Source organism: Zosterops lateralis (assembly GCF_965231275.1).
Source record: "Zosterops lateralis genome assembly, chromosome: Z".
In the NCBI taxonomy this organism is placed as follows: domain Eukaryota; kingdom Metazoa; phylum Chordata; class Aves; order Passeriformes; family Zosteropidae; genus Zosterops; species Zosterops lateralis.
In genome coordinates this window covers 59,389,924-59,411,086 of record NC_139800.1, presented here as the reverse complement: position 1 = coordinate 59,411,086, position 21,163 = coordinate 59,389,924, and the positions used below count along the sequence as shown (strand labels likewise).

General features: G+C 41.4%; 1 protein-coding gene across 1 annotated transcript; it reads right to left on the bottom strand.

The window, feature by feature from the left end:
• Positions 1-505: 505 nt before the first annotated feature.
• On the bottom strand, positions 506-7,943 carry TMED7 (transmembrane p24 trafficking protein 7; the record flags this gene model as incomplete). The annotated part of the gene is made up of 3 exons (XM_083883340.1): positions 506-3,415; positions 5,319-5,564; positions 7,776-7,943. The coding sequence occupies 3 exons, from the start codon at positions 7,941-7,943 to the stop codon at positions 3,179-3,181; spliced, it is 651 nt and encodes a 216-aa protein (XP_083739466.1). The 3' UTR covers positions 506-3,178.
• Positions 7,944-21,163: the final 13,220 nt, after the last annotated feature.

The window sequence follows — 21,163 nt, the reverse complement described above, 5'->3', positions numbered from 1 at the left end:
GAATGAGTTAGCAAGAAGAGTAATTCTGGAAGGTAGCCACACAAAACAATGATGCCTACCATATCTGTTCTCTAAACGTAAGCAACGCAATTTAAAGTACCTCAGATCACACATTCAGTTACTACTTATTTGAAGTTCATGTCTTGTAACTGGACACTAACTGAAGGCATCTTTCAGGCTACCCCTGTAACTTTGTATCTACAGAATTAATGTGAAAAGATGCAGTAGTTCCCAAATAATTCCTGGCATTTGCAATTAAATACGTTGAAATCTACTCCAGCATGAAAATATTTATGAATATGACTGCCGGCATTACTGACACACTGAGCAAAGAGCCAGTAACTATACCACCTTGCTAAGCATGGCTGAAGTAATGATCAAGTGTCAAGAGACAGATTAACTGTAATATGTTAAAACACAAGTTGACTATTCAAATTATGATTCAAAGCTTTTTTGAAGAATAATGTTCCCCAAACCCATATGCAAGCAAAACAATCAGACCACATTCATATATTAATTTTTTATTTTCCCATACAATATTCACAGGGTCTGCTTTTTTTCTTATTCAAACTAAATTTTCTCCCCACATGCCCTCAAACTAAAGAACCGACATTTCAGGACACGAAAAGAAGTCTTGTAAACATAAAACATCCAACACGTAGCTGAAACCCAGAGCATTTAGCTATTAAAAACACAGTTATATCCCCTTTAACATAGGGTGTTTTGTGCATCACACCATTAACCAAACTGTTCATATATTAAAAAGGTGCAGCTTTAATCAAAGGTTACAATGCACTTCTTCACCCACTGCATGTTAGCATGTATGTTTTATTATATCCTATTTAGTCAGTTAAAAACCATATACAGCTATGTTTAAATGTGTGTTTGTGCCATGTTTTAACAACACAAAAATAAAGGCATTTTTAAGCAGTTGCTGCATATTATGCAGCAGGATGCCAGAGCACTGGTTCAGATACCTAACTTTAATGGAGAAGTCAAGTTCACTAAACCTCTGCCGTGGGAGTAATATTGAATGGAACAGCCCACTTCACACATTCAAACATTATGAAGGAATAAAGAAACATGTATGCAATAGCTGATCATCATCAGTTTCATAGCACTATTTACTAATTTTGCCAGCACACAGAAGAACTCAGTGGGAAAAAACCCAACATAATTCAAGCCTTAAAACAAATGCCTTTGTTGTGATTAAAGCTACATAACTAACATTCAAACCCCAGAAATAATGAATCTAGGAAAAGTAAATATGTTTTCATTTGACACTTGCACCTGAAGTGTACCACTTGCTTCATTATTGTGTGCAATGCAGCACAAAAAGTACTACACATCAGTTGCTGAAACACAAGAAGAAAGAACAGAAGTTCCATCAAGAATGTTGTGTGGAGGCACAGATTTGTATCGCAAGACAAAAAAAGACTTTTGTTTTCTCATATTAGTGGATCTAACTGTTTCTGGGGAACCTGCATCCCCAAATGGGAGTACAGTATTCAAAATTCAGTAAAGGACAGCAAAGGAGAAATTCAGTAGAGGACTTCACATCCTGAATTTTACTTAAAGACTTTTAATATCTCCAAGACCTTCTAAATAATCTTTAAGATGTCTAATGTTTTCCTTCTGTTTTCAAAAGAGCAGTCATTCAGTTCACAACAGAGTAGGGACACTTCTGGTTTTTTGAACTACGACATGATGTTAAAATCAAGTCATCTTAGATCGATTCTTCAGACTGCTCAAGTGTCACCTGAACACGTAATTTCAAATTTTTGCTAGAAATACTACAGGCAATTAATAAGGATGTAGCCCTCTTTCTCTGGTTGCCAAGAACTTGAATAAGAAGGATATTTTGATTTAGCTAGTAATACATTACAAATTTTTCAGTTTAGTTTATTTTGTGTGCATTTAAGAATTGGTCAGCCTACTTTTTTTTCCAGAGCCATTTGAAGGAGTTTAGCCTTACAATGACCAGCTCAATTCAAGCTATGGGCATGTACATACATTTACTATCTTCCACAACCAAATAAAACAGAATTTTAAAGTACATAAGCTACCAAACACATGAGCAGTGAAAACAATGTAACTCTAATAACTCTACTGAAAGATAACCTGAAATATTTAAAACATTTCCTGACCACTAACAAAATAGCGTGGCAATTAGATGCACAAGGCTGTTGTGTCTCAGTGCACCACACAGAGGAATATTTACAGCACTTGTGCAATGCAGTATCAATATCAAATTGCCCTCTTACTAGGAAAACAATTTAGTAAAAAGTTTTGTACATGCCTAACACATAATACAACCTCATCCAGTGCTGGTGCTGTGCTGCTTAACAAACCAAACTACTTCTGGTCTTAAATCCAAAAAGCAGCAGCAGCATATGCGAGTACTGCACAGGTTCAATAACAAAGTTAGAAGACTCCCTATTCTACTGCATGTTTTTTACATAAACTTGGAAATTTGGATTTTTTTTGTATGCAGAAGTGGTTTCCTGAGTAGTCTCAGCTTACAATTTCTTCAGTAAAACAAACATTGCAAAAGAGAAAATGTATATATTTTAATACAAAAGAATATATGTTTAAGCAATCATAATGTAGTATAAAATTCAGCAAATTCTGAGGATGAAGACTTTCCAGACTGATAAAGAATGTGCACCACAATGTGGTGCCAAGCTTTCAACGGTTTTACAAATAAGCAAAGGGTACGATTGCATTTTCTTAAAACAGTGCACTACAGTTAATCACATTTTCTTTTTTATAATCAAAGATATTCAGCCTGAAAATTAAAATGAAATGAGATTTTCATATACATCATCTCTCATATCAGATACTAGACTGTTGGGTTATTTTGAAGTTACACTGCAAATGACTAACTGTACTGGTAGAAATCAAACTTGGTTTGGATTAGTATTAGTAGAAATAAAGAGAGACTAGACACTGCCAGATATTTTAATTTAGGCATTGAAACACTTAAGTTCCAAAGGATCTTGAAAAATATTTCAAATTATGTGTCCCTTTCATAACTTTTTGGGTCTGTTTTGTGTTTTTTAAGAGATGAGGAGTATACACACTTGAATGTTGCATAAATTCAGACCTCTGTACCTACAGTTAATTGGAGAACCGCTAATCTTAGTGACTAACATACCTGACGCATTGCTGCTACTGGTTACGATCCAACACGTGTTGTCGTGGTTCTTTTATCTGAGAAGAAGCTCTTAAGGAGAAATACCTGCCCAATACTAACAACAAGAAGAATGATTGCTTCCCCTATTGACCAGTAGGCCACTCTTGTGTTTAAATCCTCTGCTCTGCTGCGGCCCTGTGCTTCCCTCAAGCGGAAGTGAGTCTGATAATCGATGACAGACTTCAAAGCTTCGTGAATTGAAACACACGCAGACTCCATCTGGAGAAACAAACAAATACACAACATGGAATTAGGAACCCTTTTAGTAGTTTTGTGCTTTGAAATTTAAAATGAGGAGTCATGTAACTTTGCAAGCTAAGAATTAATTCAGACCAATGTCAGACAGAAATATCGTAAATACAGTAAAATATAACTTACACTGATGAAACTTTACACACAAAAACGTGATACTTTTAAATACAGAAGCAGATAAAACCACAGAACTAATAAAAAGCAATGATCTCTGAGAATTAATTAACAAATTCTAAATTCATATTTGGATTCAAAATGAACCTCAGAAATATTTTTAAATGTCAGTGATCATCCAGCTGTTAATTCCACAGAAAAACAAACAGTTGCTTATAATATTAAGACACCCAGAGTACGTATTATTATATTCTGTTTCACAAATATGACATTCTTCATTGATTAATTCTCACTCAAGTTGTGCAATGTCCATTTCATTGTCAGCAGACCATTCTCTCAATCACATACACAAAAAGTGGTGAGAAGGGACAACTGTTATCCTTCAGTGCTCCTGCACACTCAATACCATACTCATATAAAAATACTTACCAACTTGGCCAGTTTCATAATTTTTCATTTAAAAAAGCATAATTGGTTTTCCAAACCCTAGATAATTTTTATATAAACTTCTTGCAGTTTCAGTTTATATGTTGTAAGTAAAAGTACCCTTCACTATGTTTGGATCACTAAGAGATTTGTCAATAGATCTTCGAAAGACTTAGTTCCTACTCACAATTTAGATTTCTTTAATAGCTTAAAATTAGTACTTCCTGAAGATCAAACAGCAGAAATTATTATAAAGGAAATGTTTAGCACCCTTGTAGAGCTGCTCTCAGTCACTTTTATCTGTGTCTAACTCATTTTTGAGTCAATGACTTTCAAGATATGTGTTTGAACAAGTCTAAGATAATCTTCTTGACAAAATTCAGGATGAGTTTTTCCAAACTAAGTGTTGCTATTGGTAAATTGTAGAAGCATCCTGATCTGCACAAGGGATTTAAACACAAGGTCACTCTGGTTTTAGGGATTTACCGTTAACTGTTTCCATGAAAGGCTGCCCAAATTTGGTCATACAAGCCTGATCAGACCGTAAAAAGAACCTCCTTACCAAAGAAGCAAGGAAAAGAAATTAAGAGATACAGTATCAAGAATCTGAACACAAAATAAAGCACTCTAGGAATTAACGTAATGTCCCAAATGAAGTTTTAAGGTAGTCAGATTGTGCAGAGGTGCTACAAAACTGTAAAATCCTGAAAATACAATAACAATAATGCTCTGACACTTTGTAGACATATAAAGCCCAAATATCTAGAATCCAGATAAATACAGCTGATTTTATTAATTTATTTTGCTAGAATTTCCTTCTCCATTTTAAAAACAGTAGTTACATGAGTCCTCCTCCTTAAAAAAGGCACTACTGTTTTAAACGTAAAATAATTCCAAGAGTTTTTCCAGAGCCTGGAAATTTTTTAAACCCTATTCCACCAATATCTAGTTTGTGAAATCCACATGTCAAGAGAAACAGTACTGTGTCATTAAAAGGACATTCCCTTAGAAACTTCAGAAAAATCCCACCAGCCAAACAGAAAATGATCAAAAAAACTCCCAGAAACCACCTAAACAACAAAACCCCAAATAACAGTGACCTTAAGTTTCTGTCCTAATTTCCTCTTAAACATTTGGTGATTCCTTCTCAGCTTTGTTTTGTGTTCAACAAATCTTATCTTTACAAAGAAACCCTATTTGTTGCAATTTAGAGTATTTTAAAAGCTTCAATTTATTTATTTTCAAAAGCGATGTAGCTAACTAAAGCAGCTGAACCTGAAGAAAAACTGCCTCCACCTAACAACTTTTGTCAAACACAACAGCATTTTACCTGGGTAAGTGCAGTTACTCTGTTCTCACTAGGAAACAGTGGTGGATCTTCTCCAACCTGGAAATCGAAGTACACAGTTTTGTGTGTGAAAGTAGAGAACTCATTGCTGAAGCAGAATTTGTATGTTCCATTTCTGGATGCAGTAAATGTGAAGCTATCATATTGTTTCTTCATCTCTTTGTACAGTACAATGCCATCTGGATCTTCCAACCGACAGTCAACATCATAATGACCTCCAGTGATCACCTGGAAACAAAACCCAAGAAATTGTCTTTTTTTAAAAAATGAACATTTATATATTTATTCTAAGAAGTATGGTCTGCAGGTGGAACTGCAAAGCTTTTAAAGGTGTTTTAAAATACGATGCAGTCATTTGAGAACCTTCCAAATTATTTTCCCATGAACAACACACAGAAAATAATTAAAGATGCTTTAGGCTCAGCATATGCAAACCCTTAGGAGAGCAATTTTATCTACTTTGTTATTACTAACTGTACTACAGCAAAGGCTACAGTAGATGAAACTCCATGGGACAGCAGAGTCATGACTGTAATGAGCCTGATATTTGCTGTACACTCAAGTCCTCCATGAAATTGATTCATCCAGTTGAGACTGCTAACGTGCAGCAAGACATTTCCTTTCTGTGTAACTGCCTCACTCTATCAGCTGCATTAGGCTGCAGGAATGGTGTTTGACCAGTAGAACAGGAATTTCAATCTGTCCAGTTTTCCTGTCTGCTTCCGTCAACAGAGCAACACTCTGGGGCACCTGCTGCCTCCCTCCTGCAGTTAGACACATGAATTCTTCCAAAACCCAGCACATCTGCAAAATGCCTGCAACTGACTCAAAACTTCACGATTGTCCCAAGGAGGGTTTTGAGGCTTTCATTACTGTTGGTCTACCATGTATTACTACCTGGATTCTCCAGAAAGACTGACTGGGAGTTTAGGTATTCACAATTTGGTATTATGATGACTCTTATTATAGCAGTTCTACACTTTATCCTCGCTGCAAACTTTTTACTTTTAGGATAAAGCATGCTGAAGGAGGAAGAGACTTATTTGATATGTGTGCAGAAATCACTGAAATATTTTAGTATCTGTGTATCTGCACTTCAGTCCACATGGTATTGTTTAAATGCTCATCAGTTTACTGAAGTACCAGATCATTAAAATAGTCACATTAGTGGTACAACTGAAATAACTACAGAATGGAGCAGCAGCCCCTCCACAAAAGCAAAGTTTTAGAAGTATCCCGTTGGCAAGCAATAACAAGCTCTTAATTTTTGAAATACCATCTACAATTTGATAAGGGTGTGCTTTTTACCAGTTACATGTAAAATAACTTGCTTTCAGCTGTGTAGGCACCCTGAGAATATCGGTTTACACAGAGGTAGTAAAGATTGACCAGAGCTTTAAAGTTCCCCTAGTATTCCTTGACACGGAACTTCGTGCCTCCTGTCGGCCCTTGAGACATCCTGCCAGAGCACATTCACACAGCACCTCACACTGTCAGTGGCTGGTGAAATCCAGACTTTACTTTTGGCAGTGCTACTCCTGTTCTGGCCACCAATAAAAGTGGTAACAGCAGGCTTATCTATCCAGTAATACCCACTTCAAAACTGCAGGGGAAAGTACTGCACAGGACTGTATGGAAGAAACAGTCAGGGACAAGAAATATTTGGGTGGGAAAAAGATATCCAGGACCTAGACCACACAGGACAGAGTTAACAAGGTCTGACATTTGGCAGCAACATTCCCCAAATATACTTGAGATGGGACAGCAACTGAGAAACTAGAAAGCACAGGACTCCAGCGAGAAAAGTCGGCCCATAAAAATTACACAATCCTTTCAAAAGCCCCCAAAGATAATTGTGATTTTTTTCATCGGGGATGACTGTTCTCTCATGCTGCTACTATACTATCAGTGGCTTCATTTACTGAAGCGACAGACTTGAAGGTTCCAACCCTGTTGATTCTCTCAGAGGCACCAAAACAGAGGCTGTACCGCATCCTTCTCCTATCACCCTTTAACCGTTTAGTATATAACACAAATCTGAATTGTGCTCTAAAATACAAAACATTAGCTCTTAAGATGCTCTGTGCTCATCCCGTCAATGCTTCACAAGCCACTGGGGAACTGCGGCACCCTGTTGTTCAGGTGTGCCTTGGGTGTTCCCTGCGCTCGGGTGGGGCACAGCACGGCAGCGACCGGGGCACAAACACCGACAGCCCTGTGTCCCACTGAGCCCTGCACTACACGGAACCCTCCCAGCCGCCGCCGCAGGGTTTTCCTAGCCAAGCTGGACACATCTCATTAGATCCAGCCGCTCTCCCTTCCCGGGCGCCGCTCCCAAGCATTCCCTGCAGGAAGGGAGCGGAGGGAGAGCCCCGGCCTGGGATCCGGGACAAGGCCCAGCGCGGCGCCACGCCCGGACGGCCCCTCCGGCCGCGGTACCTGGAACTCGAGGGTGCACTTGGTGCCCTGGGCGATCTCCTCGTAGAAGCACTGCTTGGCGTTGTCGGGCAGCTCGAACGTGATCTCGGAGGCCCGCGCCGCGCAGGCCGCCAGCGCCCACAGCACCAGCAAGGGAGGCAGCGGCCCCCGGGAGCCCCGCGGCGGCATCGCCCGACGCGGAGAGAGGTGAGGAGGGCGCGGAGGGGCTCGGGGAAGCCGGGCCTGCGGGGCTTTGGGGCTTTGGGGCTGCGGGCGGGACGCGGCGTGGCCGGAGGGACGAGCGGCTGCCCCCGGAAGCGCCCGCGCGGCAGCGGCGCCTTCCCAGAGCGCTTCCGGGACGCGTGTCCGCCGGGGAGCGGGGAGGGGCGGGGCGGCCCGGCCCCGAGCCCTGCCCGAGCCCTGCCCCCCGGCCTGCCCCTCGGCCTGCCCCTCGGCCTGCCCCGAGCCCTGCCCCTCGGCCTGCCCGAGCCCTGCCCCCCGGCCTGCCCGAGCCCTGCCCCGAGCTCTGCCCCGAGCCCTGCCCGAGCCCTGCCCCCCGGCCTGCCCGAGCCCTGCCCCGAGCTCTGCCCCGAGCCCTGCCCGAGCCCTGCCCCCCGGCCTGCCCGAGCCCTGCCCCGAGCCCTGCCCGAGCCCTGCCCCCCGGCCTGCCCGAGCCCTGCCCCCCGGCCTGCCCCTCGGCCTGCCCGAGCCCTGCCCCGAGCTCTGCCCCGAGCCCTGCCCCGAGCCCCTAGCCCTGCCCGAGCCCTGCCCGAGCTCTGCCCCTCGGCCTGCCCGAGCCCTGCCCGAGCCCTGCCCCTCGGCCTGCCCGAGCCCTGCCCCGAGCTCTGCCCCGAGCCCTGCCCGAGCCCTGCCCCGAGCCCTGCCCCGAGCCCCTAGCCCTGCCCGAGCCCTGCCCGAGCCCTGCCCGAGCCCTGCCCCGAGCCCTGCCCGAGCCCTGCCCGAGCCCTGCCCCTCGGCCTGCCCGAGCCCTGCCCCGAGCCCTGTCCCTCGGCCTGCCCTCGCCCGCCCGAGGCCTGCCCCTTGTCTGGCGGCTGGGCTCCCCCCGGCGGCGTTACGGTTCTGAGCGCGGCAGGAGGCCCTGAGCGTGGAAATGGCGCCTCTGAGGCCAAGCCCATGCAAAGAGCGGCCTCGGTGGCTCCCAGGAGCAGGACACACAAGGAGGAATCTGGAGAATTCTGCTGCGCACATCCTTGAGCGTTCATTGCAGAGAATTAATAAGAGTTTAATGAATAAACAGAAATATAAAACATGGATTAAAGTGCTCACACTTACTGCAGGAGTGTTGACTTTCGAGTTCTGCTCCAACAGAATGTAGAATGTTCCAAGTTCTACTCCATGGAGTCGTAGCATGTTAGAAGTTGGAAAGGGTCTTAAAGATCAGCGAGTCCCAGCCCACCTGCTGTAGGATCCCATTAGATGGGGTGGTTCAGAGCCCGTCCAGCCTGGCCTTGAACACTCAGGTTTGGAGTATCCCCAACCTCCACACACATCCTGTTCCAGTGTCTCACCACCCTCACTGTAAAGAATTCTTTCCTATGTCTAACCTAAGTTTCCCTTCTTTCAGTTAATACCTCTTACTTCTTGTCCTACCACTACAGATCCTGACGAAGAGTCCCTCTCCAGCTGCCCTGTAGGCCCTTTAATGTACTGCAAGGTTTCTATGAGGTCTGCACAAGTTCCCTTCTCTAGCTGCAGCACTCTCAGCCTTTCTCACTTAGTTTTACAAATTCAAAAAAAGAAATCAAATACATCCTCCGTTCTTGTTTATTAAGTTCTGTGGCGAATCAGGCAGAGTAGGAAAAGGAAAATTCATCTCAAACCTTCCAGGCGGGAGCATGAGGTGGTAATCAAGTGGGTCTGGTCACCCGTTTTGCTGCTCTGGAAGAGAGCCTGAACCTGCATGAAGTACCTGTTGCCAAAAGAGGCACCACACTGAGCAGACGGGTGCTCCTGCATCATCCTCTCGCCTTGAAGAGCAAAGTCCTGTGCTAGATTGTGAAATGTATGATTTTCATCCTCACCATTGCATAAGAAAGCTGGGCATCAGTTTGAGGACTCTGGATTTCACAGGGCAGAGGTACCCAAAATTCATACATAGAAGGCTCTGATATGTTTGCAGGTGTGGATTATAGTGACACAGCAGATGCTTTACCAAGTACACATCTTACTGAGGCAGACATTATCCATATATATATGTTACAAACAAATGTGCTACCTAATTATCCAATCCAAAAAGAAAACACAAACAAAATAAATTATAGCAGCAATTTTAATTTTAGCAGCTTAAAAGTTACAGTAGTTTGCAATAGTAAATAATATATATTGGTTCTTAATAATACAAGAGCAAAAGATTTACTGCAGGGTACCTAGCACTGGGCACAGAGCAGGACCTTATCTCCTGTCCCCCATACAAGGTCAAAAATAGCTCATTTGGATTTCTATCATCTGTGTGAATCTATGTTAACACCCCTTCCCACCTATTTTCGATTAGTAAAATCTACATCTCTGGCCTTATCTCTACCCATCACCACCTCTACTGCACATGCTCCACCATCCCCTTTTTGGGGGTCTCCCCACCTCGAGGGGTCGGATGTGAGGAAGGCTCAAAGTCTTCCTCCCCACCCTCTTGATGACCCCTTGACTTACACATGTGTATTAAGTTGCTGTTACATAATTCTAACCTATATAAGGAGATCAAACAGCTCCATGGTACTGTGAGACTATAATTTTATTTTAATTAACATTTTTTTTGATTTCCCCCAAAAATTTCCCATCTCTGAACAAATATCACTTCCTTATCTTAGTCTTTTCCTGCCATCCTGCTCTTCATTTGAAAATCTGGAGATGAGGGGGGACCTTCCCCCTCCTTCTCCTCAAAGTTACATTTTTACTATTATTTTACTATTTTAAAATATTGATTACTGTTTCAATTTTATCAATATGAATCACACCTATCTATCACATATATGTCCATACACAATTAATCGTCAGGTGTTTGCTGTTTTCATTGAAACACACTGTTTTATTTTAGATAGCATTTAAGTGTTGGCTGATAGCTGAGATGCCTCAAAAGCAGGTTATATATCTGGGCCATACGATGCAGCTCCAGTCATTTTACTTAAATCAGTGACCACAGACTTGTAAGAACTGTATCAACCAATCACCTTCTCCTTCATGTGGCAAGAAATACATTTCAGGAGGACTTGCTCTGTGATTTTTCACAGCAACTGAAGTGATCATGTACAGCTTACAGTTTCCTAGTTCATTCTTTCCAGTTATTTCCTTAAAGTTTCACTGAATGGGCCAAATGAAGCTTACCTAAGAAATGGTGATTGGAAACCTATCACCAAATAATCAAACAACACAGAAGGGGAAAGATACAGAGGAGACAAAAGAGGAGTCTGGTGGCACCTCCAGAATAAGCAAAAACCCAGATGTTCCAATCCCCAAAATAAATTAGCAAGAGCAGATGAGATTTCATCCTTTTCTTTTTGGATTAGGGTCAGAGATTATAAAACATCAACAGAGTGAAGAAGGCAACCTGTGTCCAAGAAGCTCTCAGTCCCCTTAACCCTGGTGACTCTTCATTACACCACCACCAGGCAGAGCTGTCAGCACTAACTGCATGACATCAGCTCCGCTCTGTGGTGTGCTTGCAGCTTATCTGGTGTAGGTTTGTTAAGGACTAATTGTTTCATATATGCAGCAATCATGATCTACTTATGATTTTCAGTAATTCTTTTGCAGCTTCAAACTGAAATATGTTCAATAAATATAATAATAACTTCAAGAAATGTATTTTAGAGGGAGTCATATAGAGGGTTTTTTTCCTACTGGACAGTCTGTTTAAGCAGGGTGAGACTCAGTTTCAGGTGTTTCTCAGAATAGTTCTTGCCTGAGAAAAATCTTTATCATTTTTTTCTCAGTGTGCTGGTTTTGCATTGATTGACATTTGGTGAGGAGAGATATTCTGTCTATTATGACAGAATATTTGCAAGCAGAAGTCTGTATTACAACTTCCCCCATACTTGCATGCACAGATACATGACTTTATTAATGATACTTTTTACCTTACGTTCAAACTCAAAGACTAGAGAAAAAAAAAACAAGGATTCATTTTATTTTTACTTTTGTTTGATTTGTAAATGTATGTTGCTGCTTTCTGTATGTGGAAAACTAAAATTGACATAGACATGGGTTTTGTGTGCAGACAGTTAAAATGTGCTCTCCTGAAGACTACTAAAGAACCATGGTTGTACAAGCAGTTCTCATTCCTTCAAAAACACGTGGAAACCAGTGCAGAAAGACCGAAGAAATCTGCAAAATACAGGCTATTCAGGTGTTGGTGTTTCTTCTCTGCTTAGAAGCTGAATCAAGTTTCTAATCTTTTCTCCTGAGCTAGTTAGAGGCCTTTTACCCATGTTAGAGGTTGTAGATAGGGATGCAATTGCAGATTTATAAGATCTTATGACTGAAATAACATTTCCTGTTATTTAAATAGTGAGACAGAAAAAACCCCGTTCTTCAGCTTTACCATCCTTTAATATCTTTCCAGAAATCTATTTGTGTGTAACAATTTTAAAAAATCCACTTTGACATTTTAATTTAATTTTCATTTAAAGCAGATTCCACAGTACACTTTATCTTGCTACTCAAACTACCTAAAATGGTAAAGTTTCCCTATTTTAAGTACCTCCACTTTAAAAGCCTTTTCTGTGCACTTGCTTTGGCAGATTTTATATAAATAATAGACCTCGATGTCAAGATAATTAATTCCTCTTTACTTGACAGTGTAGTGCTTAATTTTGGATAGGCTAAAATTGCTAAAATAAACCAGACAAGCTAAAATACAGATTAATCTTTCTTTTCACTAGCCTTTGGAATTTAAAAAGCAGTGTTGAATAAGTCTGGCACTTGCAAAAAACATTTGAAGTGCAGTCAAGTATGCTAAAACATTTTCATCACACCGTTTCGGTGTGATTTGTGCAAGTCATGCTGTGGAGGAAAAAGTCACTGGACCTTAAAACTGCTTGAATTTATCCCTTTTTTCAAGGTTCAGTGTATTTTCTAACCTCTGTTCTCATGTTCCCAAAACTGCAGCAAACAAGAAATGAGCTCGTTTGAGTCTAAAAAGTCAGTGCACTACTGTCTGTGCTTGCGTCAGGTGATTACATAAAAGCCCAAACACCTTCAAATAGAATATACTGAGAAAATAGCAAAATAAAACAAATGTTTTAGATGAAAACCAAATTAAGGTGCACCCAAAATTAAGCTGTCTGTCTTTCCACAGACAGTCTGAGAGCTGCTGCAGTGCAAGGAGGTGAAAGAAGGGAGAATACTGGGAAAGATGTGACCCATCTTACCTTTTGAAATACCCTACATGCACTCTTGCAGAGTCCTGAGTTGTTGACAAGGACAATTTATGAACCTGTATTTGTATAAACACTGTCCTTTGATTTTCAACGTCTTTTAAAAATATGTTTGTGCATTAGGAGGTTGAATGGATTAGAATTTGTTTCAAAATGCCCTTTCCACAGTGGTTTATTATTTGTTTCTTTCTTTCTTTCTTTTCAGACAAGGTAGGGAGCTCAACATGATTGCAAATGTCGGAAAAAGATTTTACTTACGGGCCCAAGGCGAAACCTGTGGAGGCATGGACCTGCTGCTCTTTCTGTGACACACAAGAGGGAGCTCTGGGTCACCGCAATTTACATAGAACCATCGCACCTTTGAATGGTTGGGTTTGGAAGGAATGTTTAAAGATTATCTAGTCCATGGTCCTGCAATGAGCAAAGACATCTTCAATTAAATTAGGTTGCTCAGAGCCTGATCCGACCTGACCTCGAGTGTTTCCTGGTGAGGCATTCACCCCTCTCTTGGCAAGCTGTGCCAGTGTTTGACCATTCTCATGGTAAAAATCTCCTTCCTTAAATACAGTCTAAGTCTACCCTCTTTTGGTTTAAAATCCTTACCCCTTTAGTTCCCTCTTCTCAGTTTTTATTCAAAGTATATTCACTCCCTAAGGTTTTTTTTCCTTTCAAACTAACTCTTTTAATTCAATGGTAAATGGATATCAGAAAGCTAAAAATATTAAAGTAAATATTGTCAATCTTGGGCAAACATAATGTAGGCATAGTTCAACAGAATGCAACACCTAAGGCCTACACCTTGTTGAGGCTCCCCTTTCAGCAGTGAAAGCCACACATCCCTTTAGGTACCAAGAGTCCATGTGTATAACCTACAGAGATCTCCAGCAGTGAGGCTTACAAGCACTCATCTTCTGAGCAGGGAGGGAGCTGCAAAAGCTGCTCCATGGAAAATGAAGAAATATCTCCCTGTGGGAAATGTCTAACATTTCTCTGTCCTGGCATCCGTGGCTCTCAGCAGTCTCTGGCTGACATTGACAGTTCCCAGTCTTCTCCAGAGACAGGTGCCTTCTTCCCCAGCCCTGTTACACAGCATTGAGTGCTAGGATATGACAGTAGGACCATCTCAAATTATTTTAGTTTTGTTAGGACTTGGAGTGCTCAGGATGTGTGAAAGATCAATTCCTGTTAGTCCAAAGCTGGACTTCTCTGGGTGGTGTGAAGGAGAGGGATCTGGGCAAGGGCTGAAAAACCCAGGAAGAGAGAGACAATAAAAGGCTGGCTGCACTGAATTAGATAGGGACCCCAAAGGATGCCCTGGCCAGATTGTAAACAAAGCATTTTAACATTCCTTCCCAAACCACTCCTCCCAGTGGCTCACTTTTTTTTTTTTTTTTTTTTTTTTTTCTCCCAGTCATGGCTGAATTTTGATAATTCTGTTGTGCTTTACCTAATGAAAGAAAAGTTTATGTTTCCATATGTGCACTTTTATTCACTCAGATGCTAATGCTACTTATAATGTTGTAAAACATTCATGCTGATTTTGTCTGGGATGGAGTAAATTTTCTTCACAGTAGCTAGTATGGAGCTGTGTTTTGGACTTGTCCAAAACTTGTTGAAAACTGTGTTTATAACTCAGGGTGTTTTCCTTACTGAGCAGTGTTTATGAAAAGCCAAGGCCTTTTCTGCTCCTCACCCCACCCCAGCACTGGGTGGGCTGGGATTCAACAGGAGCTAAGAAGGGGATGCAGCTGGGACAGCTAACCCTCACTCACCAAGGGCATATTCTATGTCTTATGACATCATGCTCAGCATGTAAAGTTGAGGGAAGACAAAGAAGGAAGAAAAGAGGGAGGTTCAGAGAGATGGCATTTGTATTCTCCAGTCACTCTTACGCATGATGATGTCTGACTTTCCTGGAGATGGCTTAACACCTGCCTGTCCATGGGAAGGAATGAATTACTTCCTAACTTCACTTTGTGTGCGTGTGTGGGTTTTACTTTGCCTATTAAACGGTTTTTATCTCAAGCCACGAGTTTTCTCACTTTTGATTCTGTCCCTTCTCCCACTAGGGGTAATGAGCATGCAGCTCTTGGGGGCTGAGCTGCTAGCTGTGGTTAAACCATGGTAAATGTGGGTAAACCATGGTACTTAATGACTTACTATCTTTACAACTATACATAATTGGTTTAATAAAATACATCATTCTCCCTACAGAAACTGTTTGAAAGTATTAGAACCAATACTGTGGCCTCATAATAGTGGACGTATTTTAAAAGACCAAAATCAGTAATAATTCTCTATATTTTATATATTCATTTTTAAAAAGGGACAGGTAGAGGAAAGCAGGAAGACATATTGCCTTCTATGTCAATGAGTAGCTTGGAGTGCATGGAGTTCTGCCTGGGGATGGATGATGTGCCAGGATTAAAGGAATGACAGGGGACATGAGTTATCTATAGGCACGTAGGAGCTACCTCATGTTCACAAGCCCTGGTCCTCATGATGGACTTCAACCACCCTATTACCTGTTGGAAGGACAGTACAGCAGGGCATTAAGCAACCCAGGAGTTTCCTGGAATGCCTCAATGGTAATTTCCTTCTCCAATTGATAGAGAAGCCAACAAGGAGAGGTGGTGTGCTGGACCTTGTGCTCATCAAGAAGGAGGGGTTGATGTAGAATGTGAAGCCCAAGGACAGCCTGGGCTGCAGGGACCATGAAATGGTGGTGTTTGAGATCCTTAGGGCAGTGAGGAAGGGCAAAGCAAGCCCTGGACTTCAGAGGAGATGTCTCAGCCCAGAGAGATCTACTTGGTAGAGTGCTGTGGAGTAAAGCCTTGGAGGGAAGAAGACCCCAGGAAAGCTGGTTAATGTTCAAGGATCTCACCTCCTTCAGGCTCAGGAGCCTCCCTGTGAACAGGAAGCCAGGTGAAAACCTTAGGAGGTGTGCAGAGATGAACATGGAGCCGCTGGACAGATTCAAACACAAAAAGGAAGTCTACAGAAACTTAGAGCAAGGACAAATAGCCTGGGAGGAATATGGAGAGTTTGAATATCCAGGGATTATATTAGGAAAGCTAAATCACTGATAGGATTAAATCTGACCAGGGACATTAAGAGCAGCAAGAAAAGCTTCTATTGATACACTAGTGATAAAGGAAGACTAGGAAAAAGGTGAGCTCTCAGGATGGGTATAGGAGACTTGGTTACTCAAGGTATGGAAAACAGTTTTTTGCCTCTTTATTCACCAGTAAGTTCTCCAGTCACACCATCCAAATTACAGAAGGTGAAGGCAAGGATTGAGAGAATGAACTACCTGCTGTAGGTCATGTTCAAGAATATCTAAGAAACCTGAAGGTACACAAGTCAATTTGACCCAATAAGATGCTTGTCTGGGTCCTGAGTGAACTGGTGATGAAGTAGCTAAGTCACTATTCATCATACTTGAGAAGTCATGGCAGTCCCATTGCACTGAAGTTCCCACTGACTGGAAAAGGGGAAACATAATCTGTATTTTTTAAAAGAGAAATAAGGAAGGAAGATCCAGGGAACTATAGGGCAGTAAGTCACCTCAGTGCCTGGCAAAACCATGGACCCAAACCTTCTGGTAACTAACTAAGGTATATGGAAAATACAGAGGTGATTTGTGACAAACTTCACTAAAGGCAAATCATGCCTGCCAAATTTGGTGGCCTTCTCTGACAGAATTACAGAGGCAGTGAATGAGGGAAGAATAACTGGCCTCAACTATCTGGACTTGTGCAAAGCATTTGACACTGTCCGATACAACATCCTTGTCTCTAAAGTGAAGACACATTTATTTGGCATTTAGACCACTCAAAAGATAGGGAGATTACTGGATGGTTTCACTCAGTGAGTTCCAGTCAACAGCTGAATGTCCAGGTGGAGAACACTGGCAAGCTATGTTTGTCAGGGAACCTTGGGACCAGCACTATTTAACGTTTTTGTTGGTGACAAGGGACAGTGGGATTAAGAGCACCCTCATCAAGTTTGCTGATGACACCAGGATGTGTGGAGCAGCTGGCAGGCACAGTGGAGGGAAGAGATGCCATCCAGGGGGACCTAGATAGGCTGGAGAAGTTGGACCATGTGAATGTCATGAAGTTCAACAGGGTGAAGTTCAATATCCTGTACCTGTGTCAGGGCAATCTCAAGCACAAGTGCTGGCTGGGTGGGGAATGAATTAGAAGCAGCCCTGGGGTAAAGGTCTTGGAAGGTTGTTGGTGGGCAAGAAGCTGGACATGACCCAGTAATGTACATTTGCAGCCTAGAAAACCAACCCTAACTCTCAGTCTGGAAAACAGAAGGCTCCAAGACAATTTTCTAATGGCCTTTCAGTGTCTGAGGAGGCTTACAAGAGAGCTGGAGAGGGAATTTGAGAAAGAAAATGTAGTGATGGAACAAGAAGGAATAGCTTTAAACTGAAACAGGTGTGTTTAGATTGGATGTTTGGAAGAAGTTCTTTACTGTGAGGGTGGTGAGACACTGAAATAGATTTCCTAGAGAAACTGTGGATTCCCCAGCCGTGGAAGTTCTTGAGATGGGGTTGGGTGGGACTTGAGGAAGGTTCTGAGGATGGTGCTTAGTGGGAGGATTTTCTTCCTATGGCAGGGAGGCTAGTACAAGATGATCTTTAATAGCTCTTCCAGCTAAAACATTCTATAATACAATTTTTCTTTTCTGTAATATAGCTGAATGGTTCTTCTCCATTCATAGTGATTCCAGCAAAATAATCAGGTCCACCGTGAATCAGCTGGAGTTTTGTTTTATGGCTTTTTTCACTTTGCCGCTTTTAAGGCATTTAAGATACTGGTACATTCATGTATTCTTACAGAAAATAGAAGCATTTAGAGAAGCAATGTAGTGTCGAAATGTTTAAAATGTAAGAGTTCAAGCCTGGATGTGACAATTTGTAACAGATTAAGTCAAGGCAAAGATCATCCATTAAACAATTTCAGGAAAAAAAACCCCATGTAGCAGTGTGGAGAGGAAGAAGCAGCAGCAGCAGGACTTCTTGATGTAGAATGAGGATGAGGAAAACAGGATTAAGGGGGGGAAAGCAAGCATTTAAGGTGGGATTAAAAATAACAAGAACAAAGCTGTTACCTAGAACCTTGTAGCTGTTCTAAAATGGCCTTGTTTAGAAAAAGATATAGAGAGGTAAATGTACATTTTGGGATTTACAGTTATATGAAGAAACATGGGAACTATTTATAGTCCTCATTCCTCTTTTTTTTAGCTGGAAAAAAAGTAAGTGAAGGATCTGTAAAGGATATATTGCAGCAAAAGGCACATACACTTTTTATATGATTTTCCAAAGTATTCAACAAAAATAGCTGTCAGGTAAAGGCTGGCTAGAGATGCTTTGAACTTGGGTGAGAGGTGATGACAACTTCTAACAGACAGATAGCAGTAGTTGTCTACCATTGTCACTAATAAAATTAAAGAGGGATACTCCTTCAACAATTACACAAAACACTCTGTGAACATTGTACTGATATAAGGGCACCCCAAAAATTACATTGCTAAAGAGTGTCTCAGCTTGTAGACATCTGCAAGGACATTGGAGATACTGCATTCTGGAAGTCATACCAATAGAAATGGAAAAGGATTAGTGAAACCCATAAGACTGTTTGGCCTCTTGCCTGTCCACAAAAAGATGAGAAACATACTGACTATTTTAGAACACAGAGCAAACTTGGATTTCACATGATGAAATTATGGCTGTGATAGAAAATGAGCTATTAAATCATGTGTTCTTTTTTCAGAAAGAAAAATTTAGTGTGTAAACACAATTTTTTTCACCCATTTGTACAGGGAAAAAAGAGAAATTAACTAATTCACAAGAAGTGAAAGAATGCAAAATGCCTCCCTGATTTGTTCCGCAATTAACCCACATAAAGAAATAGAGGTATAGAAACCTAAGAATAATTTCATCTGCATCTAAATCTAAAGCCTAATTTCATATAAATTTCAAAGAATATGCTAACACAAGGCTGATAATGAAGATCCTCTGCCTGGAGCACACTTTCAGAAAATGGTTCTCTGTACCACAGATTGACTCTGACTGAAAGCCTCTAAGGAAAGAACAACCAACAACAAGCAACAACAACCAAGCAACCAACCAAAAAATGAAACTAACAAAAACTCAAAAATCAAACCAAACCAAAAACCAGCACAAACCTTATACACTGATACAGAGTGCTTTCTCAGTGCAGATTGCTTAACAATTTGGGCTGGAAGCCTAAGTCAAAATTGAACAAAAGCCAATCTGCTTAAGAAGAATTCACTTCCAGCAGCCTCTGTTCCACAATGACAAAGCTCTGCCAGCCACAAGGGGCACAGCAGGAAGAGAAGAGAATACAGGAGGAGACTTGGCTTCATACCTATTGCAGCCTTAATCATCTTTTTTTGAGCTGGCTTCAGCTGTCAGTCGTGTGGAAAACAAACACCTGTGAGGAAGTACAAAACCAGCTCATATTAGAGGTGATATTACAATCAGCATCTGCTGCTCATCTGCCACTGTTTGGAGAAAACAATAATGCAAGTCCTATCATGAAATCTGAGGAATGGGATGAATGAGGATGTCCACCAGCCAACAGGGAGAAATAGGAAGGAAGGAAGGAAGGAAGGAAGGAAGGAAGGAAGGAAGGAAGGAAGGAAGGAAGGAAGGAAGGAAGGAAGGAAGGAAGGAAGGAAGGAAGGAAGGAAGGAAGGAAGGAAGGAAGGAAGGAAGGAAGGAAGGAAGGAAGGAAGGAAGGAAGGAAGGAAGGAAGGAAGGAAGGAAGGAAGGAAGGAAGGAAGGAAGGAAGGAAGGAAGGAAGGAAGGAAGGAAGGAAGGAAGGAAGGAAGGAAGGAACAAGCATGATGCTAGGCTTTTATGGATTGATTGTTTTTACTGCTGTTCTTTACTGCATCCTGGGTGCACGAAAATAGTAACATTGTTGGACAATAAAACCTGCTCCCTTTCTCTCTTCTAAGGCTTTTATTCCAATCTCATATTTTCTGTTTCCACTTCCTGTAATTTCTTGGGTTATCATCTCATTTGGCCCTTCTAAAGATATTTTCAAATTATTTGCATAAGTAATCCACCTAAACTTGTAATGTTTATTATTTGTCTCTGTAAGGGATACTGTCTAGTCTGCAGGACCTATCACATTCATGTAAGACAGGTAGCTATCACTAGGTTAATAGATAACCAGGGTTTATACCACTATGGACTGTGAAACTAGAGAGATTGTCCGTGCTGTGTTTTGAATTACATACTGAAATCTTTGACAAGCTGATAGTTAATCACAGACATGGGAAGATGGTGTCCTGATGCCATTATGTAAAATTACAGATATATACCTACAGCTGCCTTCAAAAGATATTTCTAGTGACTTGATAATTTTGCAAGTTACTTTCTGTACCAGATGCTCACAGGTTCTTTCAGTGCAAAGGGTTAATTTGTTTGTTAGCAAAAGCGGTAAACAGATAATCTGACAAACCTGGTCTGGTGGGATAGAGGCCTTTTAAAGCAGAGAGGAGAGAGTTCTAAAGTGGCTGTGGTAGGAAGGCAAGACTAAGAATACAAGGGTTTGCTTCAGCATTTAGATTTGCTCATGGGCAGAAGAAGAAAGGTTAGGATACTATTGAAGATGAGTAAGAGGCAGTTACAAAAGTCAGTTTCCTAGGACATGTTTTTATTCTAAAGTTCTAAGTGCTTGTATATCATCTTGGTGCCAGGAACTGCAGTTATTAATTTTCAGCATCTTTGTACTAGTTAGGATACTGTGACACATTTTCAATACAAAAATAAGATAGAGTGAAAGCTCTCTATGTTGTAAGCATTATGTAATAATAAAGTTGTAACAGAAATAAAAACCAAGATCTGGTTTAATGTCATAATATGGTTTTAATTTGCTTAATAACTTCCCATGGTACAGGCAGGATTTTGACAACAGTTTTTTCTACATTAGACAAAACTGAAAGCTAACATCAGGAAAAATTACAGAGAAA